This window comes from Choloepus didactylus, chromosome 3 (assembly GCF_015220235.1).
Source record: "Choloepus didactylus isolate mChoDid1 chromosome 3, mChoDid1.pri, whole genome shotgun sequence".
Taxonomy (NCBI): domain Eukaryota; kingdom Metazoa; phylum Chordata; class Mammalia; order Pilosa; family Megalonychidae; genus Choloepus; species Choloepus didactylus.
Genome location: NC_051309.1, coordinates 200,704,773 through 200,731,682, shown reverse-complemented (window position 1 = coordinate 200,731,682; position 26,910 = coordinate 200,704,773). Strand labels below are relative to the sequence as shown.

The window sequence follows — 26,910 nt, the reverse complement described above, 5'->3', positions numbered from 1 at the left end:
GGTTTTCTCAATCCCATTGTCACCCCTCATAAGCTGCATTTTTATACAATTGTCTTCGAAATTCATGGGTTCTGGGTTGTAGTTTGATAGTTTCAGGTATCTACCACCAGCTACCGCAATTCTTTAGAACCTAAAAAGGGTTGTCTAAATTGTGCGTAAGAGTGCCCACCAGAGTGACCGCTCGGCTCCTTTTGGAATCTCTCTGCTACTGAAGCTTATTTCATTTCCTTTCACATCCCCCTTTTGGTCAAGAAGATGTTCTCCGTCCCACGATGCCAGGTCTACATTCCTCCCCGGGAGTCATATTCCACGTTGCCAGGGAGATTCACTCCCCTGGGTGTCTGATCCCACGTAGGGGGGCAGGGCAGTGATTTCACCTTTCAAGTTGGCTTAGCTAGAGAGAGAGGGCCACATCTGAGCAACAAAGAGGCATTTGGGAGGAGGCTCTTAGGCACAATTATAGGGAGGCCTAGCCTCTCCTTTGCAGCAACCGTCTTCCCAAGGGTAAAACCTACGGTAGAGGGCTCAACCCATCAAACCACCAGTTCCCTATGTCTGTGGTCATGTTAGGAACCATTGAGGTGGGGTAGGCCAATACCCCTGCATTCTCCACGGGCTCCTCAAGGGGGCACTACATATTTTTTTTCCTTTTTTTCCTTTCTTTCTTTTTTTTAACCTTTTCTTCCTTTTTAAATCAACTGTATGGAAAAAAAATTAAAAAAACACACAAAATAACAAAAAAGAAAAACATACAATCAAAGAACATTTCAAAGAGACCATAACAAGGGAGTAAGAAAAAGACAACTAACCTAAGATAACTGCTTTACTTCCAACCTGTTCCTACTTTACCCCAAGAAAGTTACATAATATAGCAACATTTCTGTGAACTTGTTCCTACTATATCCATCAGAAATTAACAGACCATAATCATTCCTGGGCATCCCCAGAACGTTAAATAGTATATCTGTTCTTCTTGGATTACTGTTCCCCCTTCCTTAATTGCTCTCTATTGCTAGTTCCACTACATTCTACATTATAAACCATTCGTTTTACATTTTTCAAAGTTCACATTAGTGGTAGCATATAATATTTCTCTTTTTGAGCCTGGCTTATTTCGCTCAGCATTATGTCTTCAAGGTTCATCCATGTTGTCACATGTTTCACGAGGTCGTTTCTTCTTACTGCTGCGTAGTATTACATCGTGTGTATATACCACATTTTATTTATCCACTCATCTGTTGAAGGACATTTGGGTTGTTTCCATCTCTTGGCAATTGTGAATAATGCTGCTATGAACATTGGCGTGCAGATATCTGTTCGTGTCACTGCTTTCCGATCTTCCGGGTATATACTGAGAAGTGCAATCACTGGATCAAATGGTAACTTTATTTCTAGTTTTCTAAGGAACTGCCAGACTGACTTCCAGAATGGCTGAACCATTATACAGTCCCACCAACAATGAATAAGAGTTCCAATTTCTCCACATCCCCTCCAGCATTTGTAGTTTCCTGTTTGTTTAATGGCAGCCATTCTAACGGGTGTTAGATGGTATCTCATTGTGGTCTTAATTTGCATCTCTCTAATAGCTAGTGAAGCTGAACATTTTTTCATGTGTTTCTTGGCCATTTGTATTTCCTCTTCAGAGAACTGTCTTTTCATATCTTTTGCCCATTTTATAATTGGGCTGTCTGTACTATTGTCATTGAGTTGTAGGATTTCTTTGTATATGCAAGATATCAGTCTTTTGTCAGATACATGGTTTCCAAAAATTTTTTCCCATTGAGTTGGCTGCCTCTTTACCTTTTTGAGAAATTCCTTTGAGGTGCAGAAACTTCTAAGCTTGAGGAGTTCCCATTTATCTATTTTCTCTTTTGTTGCTTGTGCTTTGGGTGTAAAGTCTAGGAAGTGGCCTCCTAATACAAGGTCTTGAAGATGTTTTCCTACATTATCTTCCAGGAGTTTTATGGTACTTTCTTTTATATTGAGATCTTTGGTCCATTTTGAGTTAATTTTTGTGTAGGGGGTGAGGTAGGGGTCCTCTTTCATTCTTTTGGATATGGATATCCAACTCTCCCAGCCCCATTTGTTGAAAAGACCATTATGGCTCAGTTCGGTGACTTTGGGGGCCTTATCAAAGATCAGTCGGCCATAGATCTGAGGGTCTATCTCTGAATTCTCAATTCGATTCCATTGATCTATATGTCTATCTTTGTGCCAGTACCATGCTGTTTTGGCAACTGTGGCTTTATAATAAGCTTCAAAGTCAGGGAGTGTAAGTCCTCCCACTTCGTTTTTCTTTTTTAGAGTGTCTTTAGTAATTCGAGGCATCTTCCCTTTCCAAATAAATTTGATAACTAGCTTTTCCAAGTCTGCAAAGTAGGTTGTTGGAATTTTGATTGGGATTGCATTGAATCTGTAGATGAGTTTGGGTAGAATTGACATCTTAATGACATTTAGCCTTCCTATCCATGAACATGGAATATTTTTCCATCTTTTAAGGTCCCCTTCTATTTCTTTTAGTATTGTTATGTAGTTTTCTTTGTATAGGTCTTTTACATCTTTGGTTAAGTTTATTCCTAGGTACTTGATTTTTTTAGTTGCTATTGTAAATGGTATCTTTTTCTTGAGTGTCTCTTCAGTTTGTTCATTTCTAGCATATAGAAACATTACTGACTTATGTGCATTAACCTTGTATCCCGCTACTTTGCTAAATTTGTTTATTAGCTCTAGTAGCTGTATCGTCGATTTCTCAGGGTTTTCTAGATATAAGATCATATCATCTGCAAACAATGACAGTTTTACTTCTTCTTTTCCAATTTGGATGCCTTTTATTTCTTTGTCTTGCCGGATTGCCCTGGCTAGCACTTCCAGCACAATGTTGAATAACAGTGGTGACAGCGGGCATCCTTGTCTTGTTCCTGATCTTAGAGGGAAGGCTTTCAGTCTCTCACCATTGAGTAATATGCTGGCTGTGGGTTTTTCATATATGCTCTTTATCATATTGAGGAAGTTTCCTTCAATTCCTACCTTTTGAAGTGTTTTTATGAAAAAGGGATGTTGGATTTTGTCAAATGCTTTTTCAGCATCTATTGAGATGATCATTTGATTTTTCCCTTTTGAATTTTTAATGTGTTGTAATACATTGATTGATTTTCTTATGTTGAACCATCCTTGCATGCCTGGAATGAACCCCACTTGGTCATGGTGTATGATTTTTTTAATGTGTCTTTGGATTCGATTTGCAAGTATTTTGTTGAGGAATTTTGCATCTATATTCATTAGGGAGATTGGCCGGTAGTTTTCCTTTTTTGTAGCATCTTTGCCTGGTTTTGGTATTAGATTGATGTTAGCTTCATAAAATGAGTTAGGTAGTGTTCCATTTTCTTCAATGTTTTGAAAGAGTTTGAGTAAGATTGGTGTCAGTTCTTTCTGGAAAGTTTGGTAGAATTCCCCTGTGAAGTCATCTGGCCCTGGGCATTTATTTGTGGGAAGATTTTTGATGACTGATTGGATCTCTTTGCTTGTGATGGGTTGATTGAGGTCTTCTATTTCTTCTCTGGTCAGTCTAGGTTGTTCATATGTTTCCAGGAAATTGTCCATTTCCTCTACATTATCCAGTTTGTTGCCATACAGTTGTTCATAGTATCCTCTTATAATTTTTTAATTTCTTCAAGATCTGCAGTTATGTCACCTTTTTCATTCATTATTTTGTTTATATGGGTCTTCTCTCTTTTTGATTTTGTCAGTCTAGCTAGGGGCTTGTCAATCTTGTTGATCTTCTCAAAGAACCAACTTTTGGTGATATTTATCCTCTCTATTGTTTTTTTGTTCTCTATGTCATTTATTTCTGCTTTAATCCTTTTTATTTCTTTTCTTCTACTTGGTTTAGGATTGGTTTGCTGTTCATTTTCTAGCTTCTTCGGTTGATCCATTACTTCTTTGATTTTGGCTCTTTCTTCCTTTTTAATATATGTGTTTAGTGCTATAAATTTCCCCCTCAGCACTGCTTTTGCTGCATCCCATAGGTTTTGGTATGTTGTGTTCTCATTTTCATTGGTCTCTATATATTTAGCAATTTCTCTTGCTATTTCTTCTTTAACCCACTGATTGTTTAGGAGTGTGTTGTTTAACCTCCAGGTATTTGTGAATTTTGTAAGTCTCTGATGGTTATTGACTTCTAATTGTATTCCATTGTGGTCAGAGAATGTGCTTTGAATAATTTCAATCTTTTTAAATTTACTGAGGCTTGTTTTATGTCTCAGCATATGATCTATTCTGGAGAAAGTTCCGTGAGCACTAGAAAAGTATGTGTATCCTGGTGATTTGGGATATAATGTTCTGTGTATGTCTGTTAAATCTAATTCATTTATCAGATTGTTTAGGTTTTCAGTTTCCTTATTGGTCCTCTGTCTGGTTGATCTATCTATAGGAGAGAGTGATGTGTTGAAGTCTCCCACAATTATTGTGGAAGCATCAATTGCTTCCTTTAGTTTTGCCAGTGTTTCTCTCATTTATTCTGTGGCACCTTGATTGGGTGCATAGACATTTACGATTGTTATTTCTTCTTGTTGAATTGCCCTTTTATTAGTATGTAGTGGCCTTCTTTGTCTCTCAAAACATCCCTGCATTTAAAGTCTATTTTATCTGAGATTAATATTGCTACACCTGCTTTCTTTTGGCTGTAGCTTGCATGAAATATTTTTTTCCATCCTTTCACTTTCAATTTCTTTGTGTCCCTGTGTCTAAGGTGAGTCTCTTGTATGCAACATATTGATGGTTCATTTTTTTTGATCCATTCTGCGAATCTATATCTTTTAATTGGGGAGTTTAATCCATTTACATTCAGCGTTATAACCGTGAAGGCATTTCTTGAATCAGCCATCTTATCCTTTGGTTTATGTTTGTCATATATATTTTTCCCCTCTGTCTATTAATATCCTTTATTGTACCCATACTGAATCTCTTTAGTACTGAACCTTTCTCCAAGTCTCTCTGTCCTTTCTTTGTTTCTCTGTCTGTAGGGCTCCCTTTAGTATCTCCAGTAGGGCAGGTCTCTTGTTAGCAAATTCTCTCAGCATTTGTTTGTCTGTGAAAAATTTAAGCTCTCCCTCAAATTTGAAGGAGAGCTTTGCTGGATAAAGTATTCTTGGCTGGAAATTTTTCTCACTCAGAATTTTAAATATATCGTGCCACTGCCTTCTTGCCTCCATGGTGGCTGCTGAGTAGTCACTACTTAGTCTTATGCTGTTTCCTTTGTATGTGGTGAATTGCTTTTCTCTTGCTGCTTTCAGAACTTGCTCCTTCTCTTCTGTGTTTGACAGTGTGATCAGGATATGTCTCGGAGTGGGTTTATTTGGATTTATTCTATTTGGAGTTCGCTGAGCATTTATGATTTGTGTATTTATATTGTTTAGAAGATTTGGGAAGTTTTCCCCAACAATTTCTTTGAATACTCTTCCTAGACCTTTACCCTTTTCTTCCCCTTCTGGAACACCAATGAGTCTTATATTCGGACGTTTTATATTATCTATCATATCCCTGAGGTCCATTTCGATTTTTTCAATTTTTTTCCCCATTCTTTCTTTTATGCTTTCATTTTCCATTCTGTCATCTTCCAGGTCACTGATTTGTTGTTCAGCTTCCTCTAGTGTTGTACTGTGAGTGTCCAGAATCTTTTTAATTTGGTCAACAGTTTCTTTAATTTCCATAAGATCATCTATTTTTTTATTTAGTCTTGCAATGTCTTCTTTATGCTCTTCTAGGGTCTTCTTGATATCCTTTGTATTCTGTACTATGGTCTCATTGTTCATCTTTAGTTCTTTGAGTAGCTGCTCTAGGTGCTGTGTCTCTTCTGATCTTTTGATTTGGGTGCTTGGGCTTGGGTTATCCGTATCGTCTGGTTTTTTCATACGCTTTATAATTTTCTGTTGTTTTTGGCCTCTTGGCATTTGCTGAACTTGATAGGGTTCTTTTAGGATGTGTAGACCAATTGAAGTCCTTATCTCTAATTTATCAGATCTACAGCTTCTTGGAGTACACTTTCTCTAACTAACCAGCAGGTGGCATCCACGAGCCATTTGTTCTCCACAAGCCAGTTCTCCCCTGCTTTGCCTTTGTGGTGGTTGGGGGAGTGAGTCTGGGGGGTCCAATTGGTGTACCAAGCTTGCGTGTGTAGTTGGTGTTGCCTGCCCTGTATATGGGGCGTGTTTCTGGGCAGTCGGGGAGGGGGTGGCTCTAACAATCAAATCTCCCTGGTGATCCTAGAGTTTTAAAGCTGCTGCAATAGTCTAATCCTTCAGTTCAGTCCTGCCACAGTTTGTCTCTGCCACTGACCCACAAGTCCTTGGTATTGGCGTATGGCTCCTGAGACTTGCAAGTGGGCCCCTCTTCCAGGCCGTGCACCCCGGGTCCTCTGTTGAGGGATGACTGTGCTATGGGCAGGGGTGTTTCCTGTCCACCCGGATGATGGCTGTGAGCAGACACCCCCTTTTTCTTGGGAAGTTGTGGTGTTTAGTAAAATTTCTCAGCCACTGGATTATTGCCTTTTGTCTCAGAGCTCTCTTAGTTCTGCTCTTGTCTTGACCTGCCCAAATTGCAAGTCTTTGAAGCTTTCTGTATTGGGCTTCTTAGAGTAATTGTTTTAGAAAAAGAAAAAAAGGATTAAAAAAAAAAAAAAAAAAGGGCCCTCCTCACAGATCTAATGGGTTATTGAAATGTTAAGAGACAAAGCAATTAGGGCCATTAAGGAAAGGTCCACAGGGCAGAGAGATCAGCTTTTCTTCGGGATTTGCATATGAGCCTGAGGGCCTGAGCTCTGCCCTTCCCCTTTCTATGTTCACCAGAACTCCAAAAATCCTCCGCTTTTATTTTGGAGTTTTTTGTGCTGTTTTTTTCTATGTCTGTCTCCTCTCTGCTGGGCTGGCTGCTCTCAGACTCTCTGGTGTCTGGTCTCAGTCTATCTATGGTTGGAGTTTGGATCAGTAGAATGAGTTTCCGATAAGGGCTGCCACTGCAGTTCTTCCTTCTCCTTCCCGGAGCTGACAGCCCCTCCTCCCACGGGACTGAGCCTGGCAGGGAGGGGCGCGGGTCCCCTGGCCGCAAAAACTTACAGATTTCGCTGATCTCAGCAGTTCCACGTTTTCATGAGTGTTGTATGAAGTATGTCCAAAGTCAGATTGCTCTGTGGTGTCCAGTCCACGCAGTTCCTGGCTTTCTACCTGCTTTCCTGGAGGAGTAACTAAAACATACAGCTCACCAGTCCGCCATCTTGCCCCGCCTCTAGAATGTGTTCTTGAAACTAGAACATATTCATTGTAGAAGTTCCAGAAAATGTAAGCTAATTGGTGGGTTTATGGCCTGCCTATGGCATGATTACAGACTCATTGTTTGTTTTTCCAATTAATTGTCTGAGACCTTGCTCAGAGCAATTGGGGCCTCCTTTCCTCTTTGACTGTCTGATAATCCCAGGGTTCCAACATCCCAGGGTTAGTTCTTATTCCAAATGCAAGATGGAGTGTGCTGGAGACTTCGAGCAGTCTACAGGGCCAGGTGATCTGCTGTCTTGCTCTCTTAACAGCACACACTGTTGTTGTAGAACGCTAGTCTGGCTCTTATTGCACCAGACTTCCACACCGTAATGATGATACCTACAGTTGTGCTTCCAAAGCTCCTAGTTTAAAGTTTATGCTCATAAACTTAGCTATTCCCTCCAAAGCAGTGTGCTAAATCTGAAGGGAGCTCAACTCCACGTGAGAGTCAGCCATACCCCATGGAACTATGGATCCATTTGCTGAGCTGGGGACACCAGCCCTGACTTCTTCTCCATGAAATGGGATCATCCTAATTCATCCGGAATGTTTTAGTAATGTTAAACCTTAAAAGGGAGCCCCAGTGACCCCTATGCAGAGTTCCCTTCCCTCCCACCCTCCAGCCCAGAGCTTTAAACACCTAGGGTTGTTGGAAGAGGCAGGTAGACCCTTTCCTCAGTAGCTGGCATCATGCTGTCTTCGTTCTGGGGTCTGCCTAGAAATTTTGCAGCCTTCTTTCGATAGCAGCCTTTGATTTTTCCTTGGAGAAGTCCCCACTGGGTGCAGCTTGCATAGAAACATCTTCCCGGATATATGGCTCACCCAGATGCTCCTCTCTGCCTGGAATTTGAATCTTGAGTATTGTAACAAAAATTCTAAAAATGACAAAGGGGACACACTCCAGTCATTCCATCACTGATAAGCCCAGATTCCTGGAGCCACCCTGGTTTTCATCCTTTTCAAAGTCTAGACATTCATCTTTTCTGCAGATTCTGTAATCATTTGGCTGAGTCTCTGATGGCACTTGAAGGACCTTTGTATTACTGTCCCGGGGCTTCCATAATGAAGCACACAAACTGGGTGGCTTAAAACAATGGAAATTTAGTTTGTCACAGTTTTGGAGGCCAGAAGTCCAAAATCAAGGTATTTGCAGAGTTATACTTCCTAACCCAAGCCTTAAACCTCTCGAAGGATCCGGGAAGAATACCCTCCTTGCCTCTTTTAGCTTCTGATGGTTTGCAGCATTCCTTGGCTTGTGGCCACATCACTCTAACCTCTGCCTCTGTCATCCCATCGTCTTCTCCTCTCTGGGTCTGTGTCAGATTTCTCTCTGCTTCACACTTAAAAGGACACTTGTCATGGATTTAGGGTACACCTGGATAATCCAAAATGATCTCATATCAAGATCCTTAACTTATATTTGCAAAGACCCTTTTTCAAATAAGGTCACATTCAGAGGTTCCAGGGATTAGGACATGGACATATCTTTTGGGGGGCCATTGGGCCCACTACAACCCTCACTGATACAGGTGTCTGTGTAACTAAGAGAAACCACCAAGTACTCAGAGAAGAGCCAGTGAAACTCTGTTCCAAGGGGACCATCTGTGTCCTCCTAAGAGAGAGGCAGTTGGCAACTTGTGTTAAAATCTCTTATGTTTCTTTGCACCAAGCACATATATCGTTGAACAGAAATTTTGAACACATAACTAGCTATGTATGTTTTAAACAAAAGTCAGCATATGCTGTACATATGGTTGGATAGCCTGTTGTTTTCTACTTAATACATCATGAAATCCTTATATTCCTCCACCACACCATTTTAATGGCTGCCATCCCTATGAAGAGGCCCATGTAGTGAGGACCTGAAGTGTGCCAGTCTGCCCACAGCCATATGAGTGAGCTTTTGAAACATCCTCCATTCCCAGTCCAGCCACAAGATGGCTGCAATTCTGGATGACAGCTTGACTGCACCTTGTGGGAGACCCTGAGCCAGAAACCACCCAGCTAAGGTTCTGGATTCCTGACCATCAGAAACTGTGTAGAATTATAAATGTTTATTGTTTCTAGCTGCTTCAGTTTTGGCGAAATTTATTAGGCAGCAATGGATAACTAACATACCAATCATGAGCTGTTTTCCTAGTTTTTGATTTTTCAATGTGAGAGACGATGTAAATTGGCTGTTTGAAAGCTATTGTCAGCTTGCTTCTACCTTGCTCCTGTCACCCTAAAACTCACCCTAAAGTTTACCACTTCCCAGTCATTCAGGTAGAGATAGATGTGTGACCCAGTTCTGACCCATGAGACATAAGAGAAAGTTTTCTGTGGATATTTCTGGGAAAGTTTTTCTCTCCTGATAAGAAGAGACAGATACGGCTTGTGCAATCCTACTTTATTCCCCCTTCTTTCTAACTTAAACATGGATATGATGTCTGGAGCTGCAGCAGCTATTATGTGACCATGAGGTGATAAGGCATGAGACAACATGATTTTCAGAGAGTCAATGAACCAGTATCAATAACTGTGAACTCCTCATTATGATTAATTTGGATTTTCTGTTACTTGCAGCTAAGTTGGATTTTCTGTTACTTGCAGCTGAAATAATTCCTAGTGGACATTTTCATTATTAGAAGCAAGGTTGCGATAAGCAAATTATGGCAAAATCTTTGCCTACATTCTTAATTATTTTCATAGGATAAATTCACATAAGAAAAACTGGGGGGCCCCCATTTTTTTCTGATCTGTAAAATAGGAATAATCATACTTTCCCATAAGGTAGTTATGAGGATTAAAAGAAGTGATGCATGTAAAATATTTAGCTTGATGCCTGTTGTGCAGTAAGCATTCACTAAATGGTAGGCTATTATTAACATGCAACCCAACAGCAGATTTTTTTGGACAGTTCTTTTCTGTAAACTCTGCAGGGAATTAACTAAGGACCCTACTGGTCTCAAAGACCACTGAACTCAAGGTATCTATGGTATTATTGTAGCAGAGACAATGCTATGTGATCATCAAACCATTTCCTTTTCTTCCTGGGCACATGTAAAGGGTACTCTGATGGTTAAGTTCATGGGTCAACTTGGCTGTTACGGTACCCAGGTGTTTGATCAAACAAACACTGGCCTGATTGCTATCCTGAGGGTATTTCATAGATGGACTTACTTCATTGGTCAGTTGATTGCAACTATGGTTGTTACATTTACAGTCAACGCTTCAGCAATGAGAGTCACCTCCTCATCCAGTCAGCTGGAGGCCTGAAGGGGAACTGAGGATTTCAGCAGTCAGAAGGAATTTCTGTCTACTTCAGCCAGCCTGCTTCTCCTGGGGAGTTCAAAATGTCCTTCATCAGTTTCCAGCCTGCAGCTTCTGGGGAATTCGGTGTCACATTTATGGGAGTTTCCAACTTGCAGCCTGCCCTGTAGAGCTTGGGCTTGACAATCTCCACAGTCACGTGAGTCTATTCCTATAATAAATCTCATAATATTATATATAAGTATTTATATATGTAATATTATATATATGTGTGTGTGTGTACATATATATATATATCCCATCAGTTCTGTTTCTCTAGGGAACCTGACTAATCAGCTACATTTCCCTCCCCTCTTGCATCTCCCTGGTGTCATATGACTAGTTCTCACCAATGGAATGTGAGCAGACAGGAAATGTCATTTCCAGTGTGAGGCTCTTTAGATCAGGGTGCCTTTTTTGCTTTCTCTCTCTCTGTGCCCCCATAGCTGTAAGGAATAGATTCCAAGACAGTGGAATCCCAAGAAAGAAGGTGACCCTGAGTCACCTTTTGGAGGTGAGCCATTTAGGAAAGCCACCTGACCTACAAGGGCGAGAAACAAGCCTTTGGTGTGCTAAGCCACTGAGATTTCAGAACTTACCTTTAGGGCAGTTACCTTAGCTTATTCCAATTAATACAGTTACCTGTTATCTTCCATTAACACATGACAGCAGCAACAATATCACTAGTAAATGAGGTGTTCAGAGTAAGGGACCCATACAAATTAATGGTTAGACTTCAGTCAGTTGGCTGGAAATTGATATAGTTTGGGGCCAAAAGGCCTTTCAGTTGTTGCTAGTAATAGTGTCATGTATACAATGCTTGATTTTCTTGGTCCTCTCCTCTTTGGTGCTAAGAGTAGGCTGATAACCAACCACCTGCAGATCCTGGATAAGAGGTGAATTCAGTTAGTCATCTTTCTATTCCTTCCTTCTTTGGCCTAGCTGAGAGATATTTGATCTAATTGTAGATGTTGCTGTTGCTTGGGTCTGTAAATAGATGTCTGGGAATACAACATAAAGGTGCCCATTTTCTCATTACTGCACTGAGGTGAGAAAGTGTTTTGCTTCAGGAAAAAGGTAGAAGGTTTGATCTTGGTTACTCTAAACCAAGGGGTTGTGGGTCAGGGAAGGGTTGATGAATTCAAGCGCTAGGGCTGGCTAGACTGCTTAGAGTCTTCCTGTGATATTTCTGACCCTTCTCTGAAATTAGAGAGGGAAAAAAAGGCAGCAAGAATAACAAATCACTTGCAGAGCCTCTCTTATATGAAGGAAAGTGATCTCGAGGGTTAGAGGAGCATGGTAACTGCTATGGGGACACAGAGAAATACCAGACCGTCCTGCCCCTGCGTGTTTACAGTTTGTTTGGGGAGAGATCAATTCACACAATATTAACTGATAAAATACAAATGCAAAAGGAGAGAGAGAGGGAAATAATATAGGAAATCAGAGGAAGGGGCAGTCAGGGTGACTGAGGGGTCAGGTAGGAATTGTGGAAGAAGGGCCGCTCAACCTGGATCCCCAACATCTGGTAGGATCTTGAGTTTTGAAAGGAGGCTGGGAGTGAGTCAGAGCCCAGTGTGCTTGCTGGGGGTTGGGTGCGGAGGCCTCGGGAGGCCTGTCTAGATAGAGGGGAGGGTCCCCATTGAGATGGGAGGGAGGTGAGGTTGGATGCCAGACAAATGAGTTTGTGTTGTAGACGGTGGAGAGTCATTGGAATTTTTAAAAAAGTTTAAATGAACATTTTATTTTAGAATAGTTTTAGATTTACCAAAAAGTTGCATAGATAGTCTCCCTCAGTTTCCTCTAACGTTAGCATCTTACTTTACTATGGTATTTGTCACAACAACTTATGAATTATTACCTAAATGCCATACTTTATTCAGATTTCACTAGTGTTTCCCTATTGTCCTTTTTCTGTTCCATGATCCCATCCAGAATACCACATTACCTTTAGTTGTCATGTCCCTTTAGGTGTCTCTCGGCTGTGGCAGTTTCTAAGACTTTCCTTGTTTTTGATGACCTTGACAATTTTGAAGAGTACTGCTCAGGTCCTTTGTAGAATGCCCCTCTATTGGATTTTTTTGGCAGTTATTTTATAATTTTATTTGATAATCACTTGCTAGTTTTCATCCACATTGACTATCTGTAGATTTTTGAAAACGGTGCCTAGTACATAAGTAACCAATGTATAGAACTTATGTGGTGACTCTTTTTCCTCATTACATTTTCTGGACAACTGTACATGGATACTGCATGGGACATTCCTTACCACTGTGACCCAGACAGCTTTGTTGAACCTGGTGTGAATGCTTGCATCTGGCATTCTCATCTCCTTCATGGCAACTTTCTGGTCTCTTGAGAGCCCATGGGTCTTCTTGAAGGCCACTCCGTGGATGTGCTGGTGAACGTTGATGATGTTTCTCCTGTGGTGGTTGATTTCCTGGGTCAGCTTGGCTAAGTTATGGTGCCCAGTTGTTTGGTCAAGCACTGGCCCCATTGCTACTGCAAGGGTATTTTATAGATGGATTTACATCATTAGTCAGTTGATTGCATCTATGGCTGATCTGTATCTACAACCAACAAAGGAGATTGCCTTCACAATGAGAGGAGTCTCCTCATCCAAACAGTTGGAGGCCTTAAAGCAAGAACTGAGGATTTCAGCAGTCAGAAAAAAAGAGTTTATATTTTTACTTTAGCCAGCCCACTTCTCCTGGGGAATTCAGCACCACCTTCATCAGAGTTTCCAACTGGTGGCCTGCTCCACAGAATTTGGACTTTTAATCCCCATGATTGCATGAGCCAGTTCCTTTAATAAATCTCTTTATATTTATATGCATATATATCTCCTGTCAGTTCTGTATATCTGGAGAACTCTGAGTAATTCATCCTTTGTCCACACCTTCCCTCATTGATGGCAGAATAGCTCTTCTTCTTCTTCTTCTTGCCACCCTTCTTTATAGGAGCCATTCTGCCAGGACCAGGATGGAAAGGAAGATGTGTTTCTCATGGTCAGACTGGGGTTATAGGCTATGGGGAAGAAGACCTCAGAGGTAAAGTGTGATATTCATCACATCATATTAAGGGTACATATTGTCAATATGACATCACAAATGATCACCTGCCCAAAGTAGTGTTTGCAAGGTTTCTCCACTGTAAAGTTACTTTTTTTTCTCCCTTTCCATACTCTTTGGAAGTAAACATTGGACATTTTGAGCAAGGAAAGTGACTTGATGAAAGTGGCATTTGGGAATGAAAAATCAACCCATGGCCAATGTGCAGGATATAGTGTGCTCATATAGTGCTTGCATTGCTCTAGATGCTTTACATGTATTACCACATTTCATCCTCACAGCCACCCTCATTTTACAGATGAGGAAACAGAGGCTCCAGGTGGTTAATAAATGTGTTAAAGGCCATACCACCAGTAAGTGATGAACCTGGGATCTGAACCCAAGCACTATGACCCCAAGTCATAGTATCATGCTGGATGGATTAGCACAATGAATTCAGAATGTGGTTGGGCATCAGAATTTAAAACTGAAGTCCAGATTCCCCTGTCCCACTTCTAGAGATTCTGCAGCAAGGCCCAGGCATCTGTGTTTGTAGCAAGTTCTCTGGAGTCAATGCACACAATCTGAGTAGCCACTAGATTAAAGAATGGAGAGTCTGGAGCCTGAGAGACCATCCAGGAAGTGCCAGCAGTTGTGAAGTTATTAGGTTAGAGGCCTGACCCAGGGTGTCAGCAGTGGAAAGGAGAAGACGGATGAAAGAGGCATTGCAGGGGAAGACTTAGTGGACTTGGTTACTGATTAGATGTAGTGGGAGAGAGAGACAGATAGCATTCAGCCTAGGTGGCTGAGGAAATATACAATTCTGAAGGGGAAAGGTTGTTGGAGGAGGCATGTGTATTAAGCTTTAAACTTGATGCTGAGGTGTTATTGTGACATGGAAGGAAATACAGCAGAGCTGGGGTCTGTTATAGATTTGGGAGGATTGAAGAAATCCCAAGTAGATGAGTTTTCTGTGTGATAATAGCAAGATAAAAGACAGAACATTGGAGAATGCCCTTGCTTATATGAGGAGAAGAGGAAAAAGAGGTGGTGAAGAAACCCCAGTCTCAGTCTACCTGTCCCTAAAACAACAACAAACCAAATCAAACTCCCCCACAGTTTTATTTTCCTCATAGGCTGAACCCCATCATTTGTTGAGGGGAAAGGCAAGGCAGGAAGAATCTCCCAGAATCCCATAAAAGACATCACATCACTGACACAGAGGAGTGATGCTGGAAGCTAAGGAGAAAGTGTCCCTGAAAAGATGCATCCAAAAAAGCATCTCTACCATGGATTGGGGAGTGGGACCCTTCAGCAACCTTTAAAGGAAAAACCAAATTCCCAGCATGAGTCATGGTCAGTCAAAGTGTCCTCATGACCTGTAGTGGTGCCAGAACTTGTTTTAGCACCTGCCTCCTCACTGACCTGGAAAAACCCCTAAAGTGTGGCCTTTCCTTATTGCAGGACACAAGAGGCACCTCCTCCAGCACATGGTTCTAAAAGGAGCCAAGTTGGGTGAGTACCTGTGGTTTTTCCTTCTGGCAAATTCTGTCATTAGAGAAGACAGAAAAATCCTAACCAATACATCTCATCTCTTTTTTGCCATAATCAGTTTAGGCCAGTAGAACCATTAACAATTTGACAATTTGGTAAAGGGATTCCAGAAAATGCTAGAATAGGTTGTCAGTTGTTTTCTCCCATATCCAAGTTCCAAACTGTTATGTTCCAACCCAGTTCAGCCCCAAGACCAAAGAATAAGCTAGGCTTGGAGTTAGATGTGAGTTTAATGGGACTTAGGGACGGGAGAGATGGCTCCCCTGCAGTGGCCAGCTGAGAAAGATGGAAATTAGTGCTCCACAAGGAGCAGGGAGTGCCAGGGGGTGGTTTATAAGGGTTAGGACAAAGACATTCCATAGGGTGTGAGAACAGAGTTTCGGCAGGATCTTGTGGCACAGGAGTGTGGAGATTTGTTATCAACGGTGATCAGGGGAGGGGAATTTAATATTTTGTTTACTATGCCATTTGCCCATTCTTTCTGCACTGGGTCCCCACATATTACCAGTACCTTCATTTGGTTTTAGCATAAATTTGAAAGTATAGAGTGGCATAAGGTTGACTCTTGAGAATGAAGAAGTATAATTTTTTGACAACTTGCCCTTCAGCCGAGACAAGTACCCTAGCACTTCATCTTCCTTGTTCAGACAGTAAGCATGTATTGAGTGCCTGCTGTGTGCTGGAATATGACAGTAAGCAAAAAGAGACATGATCCTGGAACATGGTGTTTTGCATCCAGAGAGAATGACAGCTGTTAAATAATCACACTAATAAATGTCTGTATATACATCCCATTTCAGACTGAGATAAGCACTTTGAACGGAAGTACTTTGAACAAAGAATTTAGTTTAGACAACGGACCAGGAAAAATTTGGACATCCTTATTCTTTGAGCAGAACCTGGGTTGCCTGGGCAAAAACGGGAAATGAAACAATAGGCTTTTTTTTCCTTAGATAAATAAATCCCCATCTTGAAGGTATACTTACCTTTTCAGTATCAGTATCTAGTAATATTTCTGTCCTTTCTCCATCCCAGCAGGAAGCATAAATCCTCACATAGTGAATGGAAAAAAGCAACTCACAGTCTTGGAAATAACCAACTCTTCTGGAAGCACCGACTCATCTGCTCACCACTCTGACGGTTGAATTTGTCCCCAGCTCTTTCTGAAATGGAGCCAGATGACAAGTGCAGTGAGACAGCCCCAGGGAGCCACAGGCAGAGCTAGCAGTAGAGCTGCTGACTGCTCTCCAGGTAAGAGGTTAGAACTGGGCTCACTGCTCAAGGATTTCTAGAAGAATGCAGGTAGCTAGCTGAAGTCAAAGTAAACTATTCACCTGTGGCTAAAGAGAGGCATCAATTTTTTATGTAATCCATTTATACTAGACAATGGAGAGTAAGACAGGGATATCAATTAAATTCAACCAATGCACTGAGAATATATTACTGCCTAAGGAGTATGCTCCATTTTTAATGTTAAATTAAAATTTTTCTCTCAAGCATTTAGGTATGCTCCAGGTACTTCTACTGAGTTAAATCCAAAGAAACAAAGAAGTTTAGAATAGAAGGGAAACTTGAGTTTAGTTAATCTCATAGTTTTCAGAATTTTGGATTTCACAGACTGGTAAAATTTCAACAAATAATTTGAAAGACGTGTACAGAGTTGCCAACTTTTTATTTTCTCAGATAAGGTAGTTAAAAACACTGTCGATGAAAGAAATAACCAGGGGACTTGCTGTAAAGGCAAGAATGAGGTTTTATTGAGCAAAGCAATATGCATGTGGAGCAGTCTCAGAATGGAGGCCTGCTCAGAGAGTTGCAGTTTGGGGATGGCTTATATGGTTGCTCAGGGAAGAGAAGGGGTGAGGGGTGAGTAAGACTCATTGGGGGTATAATATCCTTGGGCAAATGGTCCATTAATCACCAAGCCCCAGGACAGGACATTTGTACAAAATCTAGGCCATCTGGTGAATGTCAGCAGACTCTCTATCACCAGCTCTGACTTGTTTTTCTCATAGGGGCAGAGGTCTCTGTTGCCACCTCAAAGGATCATTGGTATGTCAACTCAGCTAGACTCCTTCTCTTCTTCATAGTTCCCTGGATAAAGCAGAAGCTCATGCAAACCAAGGTGGTTATATAGTCATTAACCACTCCATTTTCACACCACCTAATGTCCACTATCACTGCCATGGTGTTGCTTCTAAAGTGAATCGTAACAAAACATTTTACTAGAAATACATTTAGCTTTATGAAAAGCACATTACATTTTTTTTTTGTTTTGCTTTGTTTTCTCATTTCTACATGTATCAGTAAAAATGAAAACCTTCTTCATGGTCTAATACCAGTTCTTGCACTAGCATCTGCAAACACTGATTTGATTCACACCCCTCCCCCAATTTGCAAGTGAGGAAACTGAGACCCAGAGTGACCAGAGTGACTGCCCAGTGAAAGGTAACTGGTTCACAGCTGGTCCAACCCTGTTTGGGGTCAGTGCTTCTGGAGCCAAGTCCAGTGTGTTTGCTCTCTGCCTTGTTTCCACGAGTCCCTGCAGGGTCCAGCGAGGACCCCAACCCTCTGTTTAAGTTGGTGGACAATGTACTGTCCGGGAACACTGAGGAGGGTGGATGAGGGAGACAGAGGAACAAGTCTGGCTCTTTGTTGTCTCTCTTGTCCTCTGGGAACCTATATTCCCTGCCCTGGATTCTGAGACCAGCTCTTCCCCATATCTAACACCCCCTGATTTTAAGGTAGCCTTCAGTTAGGAGCACTGATTCAGATCATGGGAAAGATTTTGTGCGCTACAAAGTTTTTTTTTTTTTAATTCATTTTTATTGAGATATATTCACATAACATGCAGTCATACAAAGCGTACAATCAATTGTTCACAGTACCATTATATAATTGTGCGTTCATCATCAAAATTAATTTTTGAACATTTTCATTACCACACACACAAAAATAATAAGAATAAAAAAAAAAAGTGAAAAAGAACAATTAAAGTAAAAAAGAACAAAAGAAGACTGGGTGCCTTTTTTTCCCCGCCATTTTTCTACTCATCCATCCATACACTGGACAAAGGGGAGTGTGGTCCATATGGCTTTCCCAGTCACGTTGTCACCCATCATAAGCTACATTTTGACACAATCATCTTCAAGATTCAGGGGTTCTGGGTTGTAGTTTGATAGTTTCAGGTATTTACTGCTGGCTATTCCAATTCATTAGAAACTAAAAAGGGTGATCTATATTGTGCATAAGAGTGCCCACCAGAGTGACCACTCAGCTCCTTTTGGAATCTCTCAGCTGCTGAAACTTATTTCATTTCCTTTCGCATCACCCTTTTGATCAAGAAGATGTTCTCCATCCCACAACGCCAGGACTGGATTCCTCCCCAGGAATCATATTTCACATTGCCAGGGAGATTTACACCCCTGGGTGTCAGATCCCACATAGGAGGGAGGCAGTGATTTTACCTGCCAAGTTGGCTTAGCCAGTGAGAGAGGGCCACATCTGAGTAACAAAGAGGTACTCAGGGAGACTCTTAGGCACAATTATAAACAGGTTTAGCCTCTCCTTGCATTACAAAGTCTTATAATGTCCATTCCTATGCCTCTCTTCTCCTCTGTAAAGACTTGTGTTTCAGGAATCGTGGACTTACTTCTTACATTTCTAGATAATCAAAGACTACTTTAAAAGCATCCTAGTAAGTTCAGTATGTTGTCGCAAAGTCAAGGTTTAATGTAAAATAGACTCAAGATTCTCTGGTACACAGTGCTAGGTGTATTGCAAATGGAATACCTCATTCAGGAATTTCAGTTTTAAGCCACAGAAGTGGACTCTGGTTTATTTAAGCAGAAAGGGAGCATATTAAAAAGGATATTGAGTAGATGGTAGAATTGGCAGGAGGGCTAGAGGATAAGGCTTGGAGACTATGTAGCCAGGAGCAGCACCCCAAAGCACACCTCAGAACCCCTGTCTCCACTGCTGGAACCAGAGGCTACAACAGTGCTGGCTGGCTGGTGCTTCTAGAACTTCTGCAGCTGCCACCACCCATTATCAAAATAGACACAGCCTCAGCACTGCTTCTTCACATCAGTAGCTTCCAGTTCAAAGCCTGGGCTGGGCCCATCTCATCAGCAGAGCTTGGCTATTGCCCTTGCCAAGCTGCAAGGGAGTCTGAGAAGGTGAGTCTCCGGCATATTCTTCAACTTCTCAGAAAATTGGAGCAGCAAGACAATCTCGTTAATAGCAGTAAACAAAATCTGTTATGTTTGGAACAGATTCCAGAGTCATTCAAATAATTGCTTTAGAGAATGTTACCCCAAAGGATGCTTATTACCTGTTGATGACCACCTTAGAATAATTCATGGTGACTTGAATTCCCTTTTTCTGCATGTGTGGAACCCAGAACCCTGCTGAGAACTGACAGGAGTAACCTTGCCTTCCCAGGTCACAAAGAAGAATGGAGAGCAGATGCTTTCGGCTGAGAGTCTCTGTTCAGGGCTTGTAACCATATTGGGGCCTTCTCCTTGTGAGATTTCATCACAGCCCATGGAGTTAGTCTTTTCCCTTTTTCTTATTTAAATTCCCCCAGATCCACTGTAATCAGGGTGCTTAAAAGTGGAGACTATTAAGCTGTTGAACAATGTATTTCTCAGGTTTCCAGGCGGAGCCTCCAGCCGGGAGAAATTCAACTTGGGCCTTTCAACAAAACTTGACCCTGGACCAGGTTTGCCAATTCTTCCCACTAAAATGCTCCTGAAGGCTGAGTGAGGGAACACATAACTCGAAAAGGGAGTGGGGAGCATAGCTAGAGGTAAGATGAAAATTTCTTTGAACTCAAGTTTCCTCTTTCAGATACGTGCAGATTTTGATAGTGCATCAAAATTTATCTAGGCGCAACAAGGTGCTTGGGAGTCTGAATGTTTTATTCTCTGCTGCTGTAGTACTGCCATTTAAAAGTTGCCAGCAGTTTTTGGCATTGGAGGTAGAGGTTGTAAATGCCCTGGAGAGACTTCCTTTGTTTTGAGCAATCACCAGGATGAGCTTTTTGGTCACATAAATGTGGAGCTCGTGCATACCCATTGCCGCCAGAGACCCCGAGTCCCCTTGAGTACAGTTGTGCCAGTGGAAATGCACCCCTGCAGAGTTAGAAGAAATGTTTTGTTTTCTTTTTCTCCCCAAAGGTGGTTTTGTCTGAGCGGGAATAATTTGTTGTTCTTGGGAAGGGTTTGTGTGTCTTTTAGTTCAAGCGTGCTCACAGGAGATCAGAAGCAAATGCTGGACACTGCCCGAGAATCTGCTCTCTCCTCACATTGGAGGGACACCGTGCACGGTCCAGCCCAGACATGGCACCATGTGACCTGGACTGACATTCTCACTGTCAGACATCCTGAAAAGAACTGATCGTAGGGTAGGAAAAGAAGGGGTGTGGTACTGCAGGAAGGACTTTTCTCTCTGGGGTTTATTTGGCCTTGATTCCAAGGTGCAGTGCTACCTGGGGATTCTCACTGGTGGGGTGTGGGGTGGTGGAGCTGGGCCCTGAGCCTGTGGAAGCCTGCCAAGGGCAGTACAGGGTTCCTGAGGATGGCTCAGGCTGTGGTTGCTAACACTAAGCTATTCTAGCCCAGGCTAGCCCTCTGCTTGGTTCGTCAGTTATCCTCAAGTGTGATGGTTTGAAGCTGTATGCACCACAGAAAAGATCATGCTCTTTTAATCCATTCCTGTGGCTGTAGACCTACTGTGGCTGGGAGCTTTTGGTTAGGTTATTTCAGTTGAGGAGTGCCTCTGGGTGGGTCTAAATTCATGTACTGGAGTCCTTTATAAGATAATAAAAGAAAGAAGAGAAACACAGAAGAAAGCTCCAGAGAAGCTGAGAGAAGAAGCCACTGAAACCTGAAGCTGGAAGCAACAACACCCAAGAGAGAAGGGAGAAACCAGCAGACGCTACCATGTGCCTGGACATGTAACAGAGCAGTTAAGGACTCCTGGTAGCCAGTTTTCGGGGAGAAAAGCATTGCCTGTTGATGCTTTGATTTGGATGTTTTTGTGGCCTAAAAACTGTAAGCTTGTAAGTTAATAAATCCTACCTATTTTTGGTATATTGCATTTCATCAGCTTAAGAAAACTAAAATACCAAGTTACCATGCAGTCTCAGCTGAGCTGTGGGGAGTGAAAGAGGAGACTGTCCTTTCCACGAGGCTGAGTGTGGGTTGTGGAGATGGTGGTGTCCACCAGTCAAGGACAGCTGGCCCAGTGGGGCAGATGTCTCATGAAGGTGTAGAGATCAGAGGTTCCAACATGGCAGCAACTTGACAATGAATGGGCAGCAAAAGCAGAGACGTATGTCCTGGAGTACTGTGAGGCAGGACTTGTGGAATTCTTAGAAATTCCAGCAAGCAGCCTGATGTGAGCCCCTGTCAAAATCATTTCAGCATGAAAAGAGAATTGTACTTTACCTTCTGGACCCAATCTTGTGAAACCAGAGGCACCAAGTTAAACATGTTTGATGTAACATGATGATAACATTTACATTTCCTTTCCCGTAACTCAAACTGATGCACAAGAAAGACATGACATGTAATGTATCTCCACTCACCTGCTGAGTCCCTTGAACTCTGGTTGGGTTACTGGATTACTTTCAAAAGACAGTTAAGATTTGATCTTGCTCTCAAAATATTAAAAAGTTAGATTTTACATTGGCCCACATTTTCCATTTTTGGGTAGCTTAAGTCAGAGCAGATAATTTGGGGGCCCTCTTCTCCTGCGTGACCAAGCAACCCTAAGAAATAAGGGGCCACTTGGAGGGAGTTACAAGGATTTAAGCATGTAGTGAATAATGAACCTATGTAGCAGAAAATAAAACCATGAAAACTAGATTTTAGTAGACACTAAGTCTGATTGGTTTGAAGGTAAAATGTCCCCAGAGAATTCATAGCTTCAAGACTCTTCATGGTGCAGGTATACAGAGAGATTTCCAATCATAAGTTCCAAAATCTTAGAGATAATACCTAATATATGGCCTTACTTCTATTACCTTTTATTATCCCAACAATGTTCCCAGCTATTATCTTGTTTCTCCTCTATAGTATCCCTATGGGAGAGGTTGACATAAATTATTATCCCTCTTTTATGGGTGAAGAAATTAAAGCATAGAGAGACTAAGTGATCTGCTCGAGGCTCTAAAATAAGTAAGTGGCAGAGGCAAGGTGAGAGCCCGTGTCCCCTGTTTTTCCTCCAAGTTTATGCTGCTCCCTTTGATAGCTTCTCTAGGGTTGAACACCTTCGCCGACATTGTAAACAACCACAGAGTCTTTCTGAAGCCTGTTGATCTGCAGACAGGCCTGGCTCTGTCTGTCCAAACCAAGGCACCTTTTGAGTGCTAACTGAAAAAACACCTCTTTTTTCAAAAATGCTATTGTATTGAGACATATTCACACACCAAATAATCCATACAAAGTATATAATCAGTGGCTCATAGTGTAATCACTTAGTTGGGAATTCATCACTACAATTAATCTTAGAACATCCTCATTACTTCCCTCCCCAAAAATAATAAAAATTTAAAAATGAAAAAATAAAAATAAAAAAGAAACCCCAAAATACCTTATACTCTTTTTTCCCCAATCATATATATATATATATATATATATATATATATATATATATATATATATATATATATATAATATATTTTATTTCTCATCTATCCATATACTGGTTAAAGAGAGTGTCAGTCACAGGTTTTCACTATCACATGGTCACATGATAAAAGCTATATAGTTACACAATCATCGAGAATCAAGGCTACTGGATTACAGTTCTACAGATTCAGATGTTTCCCTCTAGCTATTCTAATACACTAGAAACTAAAAAGGATTATCTATATAAGGCATGAGAATAACCTCCAGAATGACTTCTTGACTCCATTTGAAATCTTTTGGCCAATGAAACTTTATTTTGTTACATTTCTCTGCCTCCTTTTTGTCAAAAAGGCTTTCTCAATTCCATGATGCCAGGGCCAGGCTCATCCCTAGTAATCATGTCCCACCTTGCCAGGGAGACTTACGGCCCTGGGAGTCATGTCCCATGTGGCGGGGAGAGTAGTGAGTTCACCTGCAGCGTTGGCTTAGAGAGCAAGGACACATCTGAGCAACAAAAGAGGTTCTCTGGGGGTGACTTTTAGGCATAGTGATTTGTAGGCTTACCTTTGCCATTGTAGAGAAGAAAAGCATCTCTTTTGAGAAGCTTCTTTAACCACTTCAGCCCAGGCTCCTCCCACCCTTGGTAAACTTCCACTGCATATAGAATCAGCACCAACCACACCATGGTGCAGGTAATTAATTAAATGCTCTCTGGAATTCCTTGCCACTGTCATTACAGTTGTAGGCTGAGTTTGCTGAGGAGCAGGTGCCCACTGCATCCCACAATTCTTTGGTGCCTTTGTGGCTTCTGGCAGCAAGTCGGGCTGGGATGAGTACCTGAATGCAAAGTGCTGACTGCTGTGTTGGACACTGTGGGATGCATATGCTGGGTGAGATCAATCATCTTTGAACTGGAGGAATCTGCTGCTTGTTCCCACCCTCCCTGTCCTCAGGCTCCATTTTGTTTTCTGCAGAGTAGTTAACATTACCACTGTACTGTTTGTTTTTTTTTATTTGTTTGCATGTTTATGGCTCTCCCCCCAGGAGAGAGGTCCTTGTTGCTTCTCCAGTGCCTAGAACATATGGTCAGTGCTCAAGAAGTGTTTGTTGAATGAATGATTGAAGGTCTAAACCAATGCCCCATTTGGCAGTCCACTAACATCAGAATCACTTAAGATGTCTATTTAAAGTGCAGATTTCTGGGCCTCATCTCAGACCCATCAAACTAGAATCTCTGGAGGCAGGACCCAGAAAACTGCAATGGCAATTTTTATGTATACTAGTTTGAGAAGCAGTGTTCATTTTACAGATGAGGAAACTGAGTCTGAGAGAAATAAAGGGACTTGCCCAAGGTCACTGAGATAAGTTATAGCAGAGTTGTTATTAGAACCCAGCCTTCTCTTTCTCAATCCAGATCTTTCCTATAAAGACCAGGCTGCCTAACTGAAAATCTATGGTTCTCAATACTTACAGCATCTAGCAGTTTCAGAAATATTTAGCCTATAGTTTTACATGATGGTGTTTGATTTTCAGAACAACCCAGTGTAGTAGATATTACTATTATCTATAGTTTAAAGATTGGAATTCAGAACAGCTGAATGGCGGTGAGCTCATAATTGCCCAGCCTTGGCTCCTGCCCTCTTGCCACAGCACTGCCCTCACTTTCAGTGATGTCATATTTTCTTAAAGGTTAGACAACTAAAAAATAGCCTAAGTAGGTCAGTTGTATGTAATGGTCAAATTCTGCAGGGCAAAGGAATAGGTGTTTTCAGTTGGGTGCATATTAAGTGTATACAACTACAAAAATGATCATTAAAAAGATTCAGATTTACTCTTGCAAGCATTGGGGACTACCTATTTAATAGAGCAAGCCCTTGATCTTGGGGCTTGCCATTATGAACTTATTCCTGCAAAGGAGAAGCTAAGCCTACTTATTATTATGCCCAAGAGTCACCTCCAGAGAACCTCTTTTGTTGCCTCACTTTCTAAACCAGCTCTGCAGGTAAACTCACTGCCCTCCCCATTACGTGGGACATGACTCCCAGGGGTGTAATTCTCTCTGGCAATGTGGGACATAACTTCTGGGGATGAGCCTAGAGAAAGCCTTCTTGACCAAAAAGAGGAAGAGAAATGTGACAAAATAAAGTTTCAGTGGTTGAGAGATTTCAAATGGAGTCAAGAGGTAACTCTTATGCATTATATAGATATCCCTTTTTAGTTTTTAGTGTATTGGAGTACTTAGAAGGAAATACCTGAAGCTGTTGAACTGCAACCCAGTAGCCTTGATTCTTGAAGATGATTGTATAACTATATAGCTTTTACAGTGTGACTGTGTAATTGCGAAAACCTTGTGACTGACACTCCCTTTATCCAGTGTATGGACAGATGAGTAAGAAAATAAATAAAAATAAATAATAGGGAGGCTAAGGGATATGGGATGTTTAGGGTGTTCTTTTCATGTTTATTTTTATTTTTATTTTTATTTTCGTTTTTTTTTTTTTTTGGTGTAATGAAAATGTTCAAAAATTGATTGTAGTGATGAATGCACAACTATATGATGATACCATAAACCATTGATTGTACACTTTGGATGATTATCTGATATGTCAATATATCTCAATAAAACTGCGTTAAAAAATAAATATATGGTAAAAAAAAAACAAGATTCAGACTTTCAGACTCCATGGTATTCTTCTCGAGTTACCTAAAAGTTATTCCAGGGTAATCATCTCCTTAATTTGGAAGACAGATGAGGACCTCATTTTGGTATCAGGGAAAGTACCATTTTCAAGCCTAGGAGGCAAAAGAACCAGGTATAACCAAAGGGGCAAAGGTGACCTTTCTAGTTTGCCAATGCTGCCAGAATGCAAAACACCAGAGATGGATTGGCTTTTATAAAAGGGATTTTATTTGGCTACACAGTTACGGTCTTAAGGCCATAAAGTGTCCAAGGTAACACGTCAGCAATCGGGTACCTTCACTGGAGGATGGCCAATGGTGTCCGGAAAACCTCTGTTAGCTGGGAAGGCATGTGACTGACATCTGCTCCAAAGTTCTGGTTTCAAAATGTCTTTCTCCCAGGACGTTCCTCTCTAGGCTGCAGTTCCTCAAAAATGTCACTCTTAGTTGCTCTTGGTGTATTTGTCCCCTCTTAGCTTCTCTGGAGCAAGAGTCTGCTTTCAATGTCCATCTTCAAACTGTCTCTCATCTGAAGCTCCTGTGCTGTCTTCAAAGTGTCCCTCTTGGCTGTAGCTCCTCTTCAAAATGTTGCTCTCAGCTGCACTGAGTTCCTTCTGTTTGTCAGCTCATTTTAATAGCTCCACTGACCAAGGCCCACCCTGAATTGATGGGGCCACGCCTCCATGGAAATATCTAATCAGAGCTATCACCTACAGCTGGGTTGGGGCACATCTCCAAAGAAACACTCAAAGAAATCTAATCAAAACTGATAATGTCTGCCCACACAAGATTACATCAAAGATAATCGCGTTTGGGGGACACAATACATTCAAACTGGCACAGTGACCTCTCCAGCAAACCTCAGGGAGTGGCCTGGGACTAATTATTGTTGAATCCTCGTAGCCCCTCTTCTTCTTTCCCCTTCTCCCTCCCACACTTGCTATCATTTGTGTGTTTGAGCGTCTTTGAAAAGCCTTTTCTAGGTATACTCAAAAGGGGTGCCAGAGAGCATCTTCCAAACCCATGTCCTGGTTTGGCCTGGGAAAGCCCAAGAGTAACTGGGTCTAAAGACCAGGTATCAGAAGGTACCTTGGAAGTCAGCTCTGCATCCTCATTGAAGAGAGATGGGCAGACCGACCATCAAAACTTTTGGAATCTGGACAGCAAATAAACAAGTACCAACTGACGTAGCAGACAGAAGGAAGCTGAATCCCAAATCAGCAGTGAGAAGAGATGATTTACCAAAAATTCCTTAAAAGGTCATGGATTAGTGACATCGAGTATATTTGAAAATGGAGGTTAAGGAATGGGGATAAATTAGGAGGATTTGTTGGAAGCTATTTAAGAAGAACTTTGAGCAATTGAAACTTCTGGTGGACCAAGAAGGGGTCA

At 41.5% G+C, this 26,910-nt stretch overlaps 1 protein-coding gene across 1 annotated transcript; it reads right to left on the bottom strand.

Moving 5' to 3' along the window:
* Positions 1 to 12,717: 12,717 nt before the first annotated feature.
* On the bottom strand, positions 12,718 to 13,565 carry LOC119530613 (60S ribosomal protein L31-like). Its single transcript, XM_037831525.1, has 2 exons — positions 13,498 to 13,565; positions 12,718 to 13,021 (listed from the first exon to the last, which is right to left on the bottom strand). Exons 1-2 carry the CDS (start codon positions 13,563 to 13,565, stop codon positions 12,718 to 12,720), a joined length of 372 nt encoding a protein of 123 aa, XP_037687453.1.
* Between the last annotated feature and the right edge of the window lie 13,345 nt (positions 13,566 to 26,910).

Bases quoted from the DNA above. Each gene is read 5' to 3' on its own strand.
- LOC119530613 (XM_037831525.1), bottom strand. From the start codon at position 13,565: ATGGCTCCTATAAAGAAGGGTGGCAAGAAGAAGAAGAAGAAGAGCTAT. The intron at 13,022-13,497 runs GTGTGGACAAAG...CAACCACCACAG, and splicing joins TCTGCCATCAATGAGGGAAG to GAGAAACATCATCAACGTTC.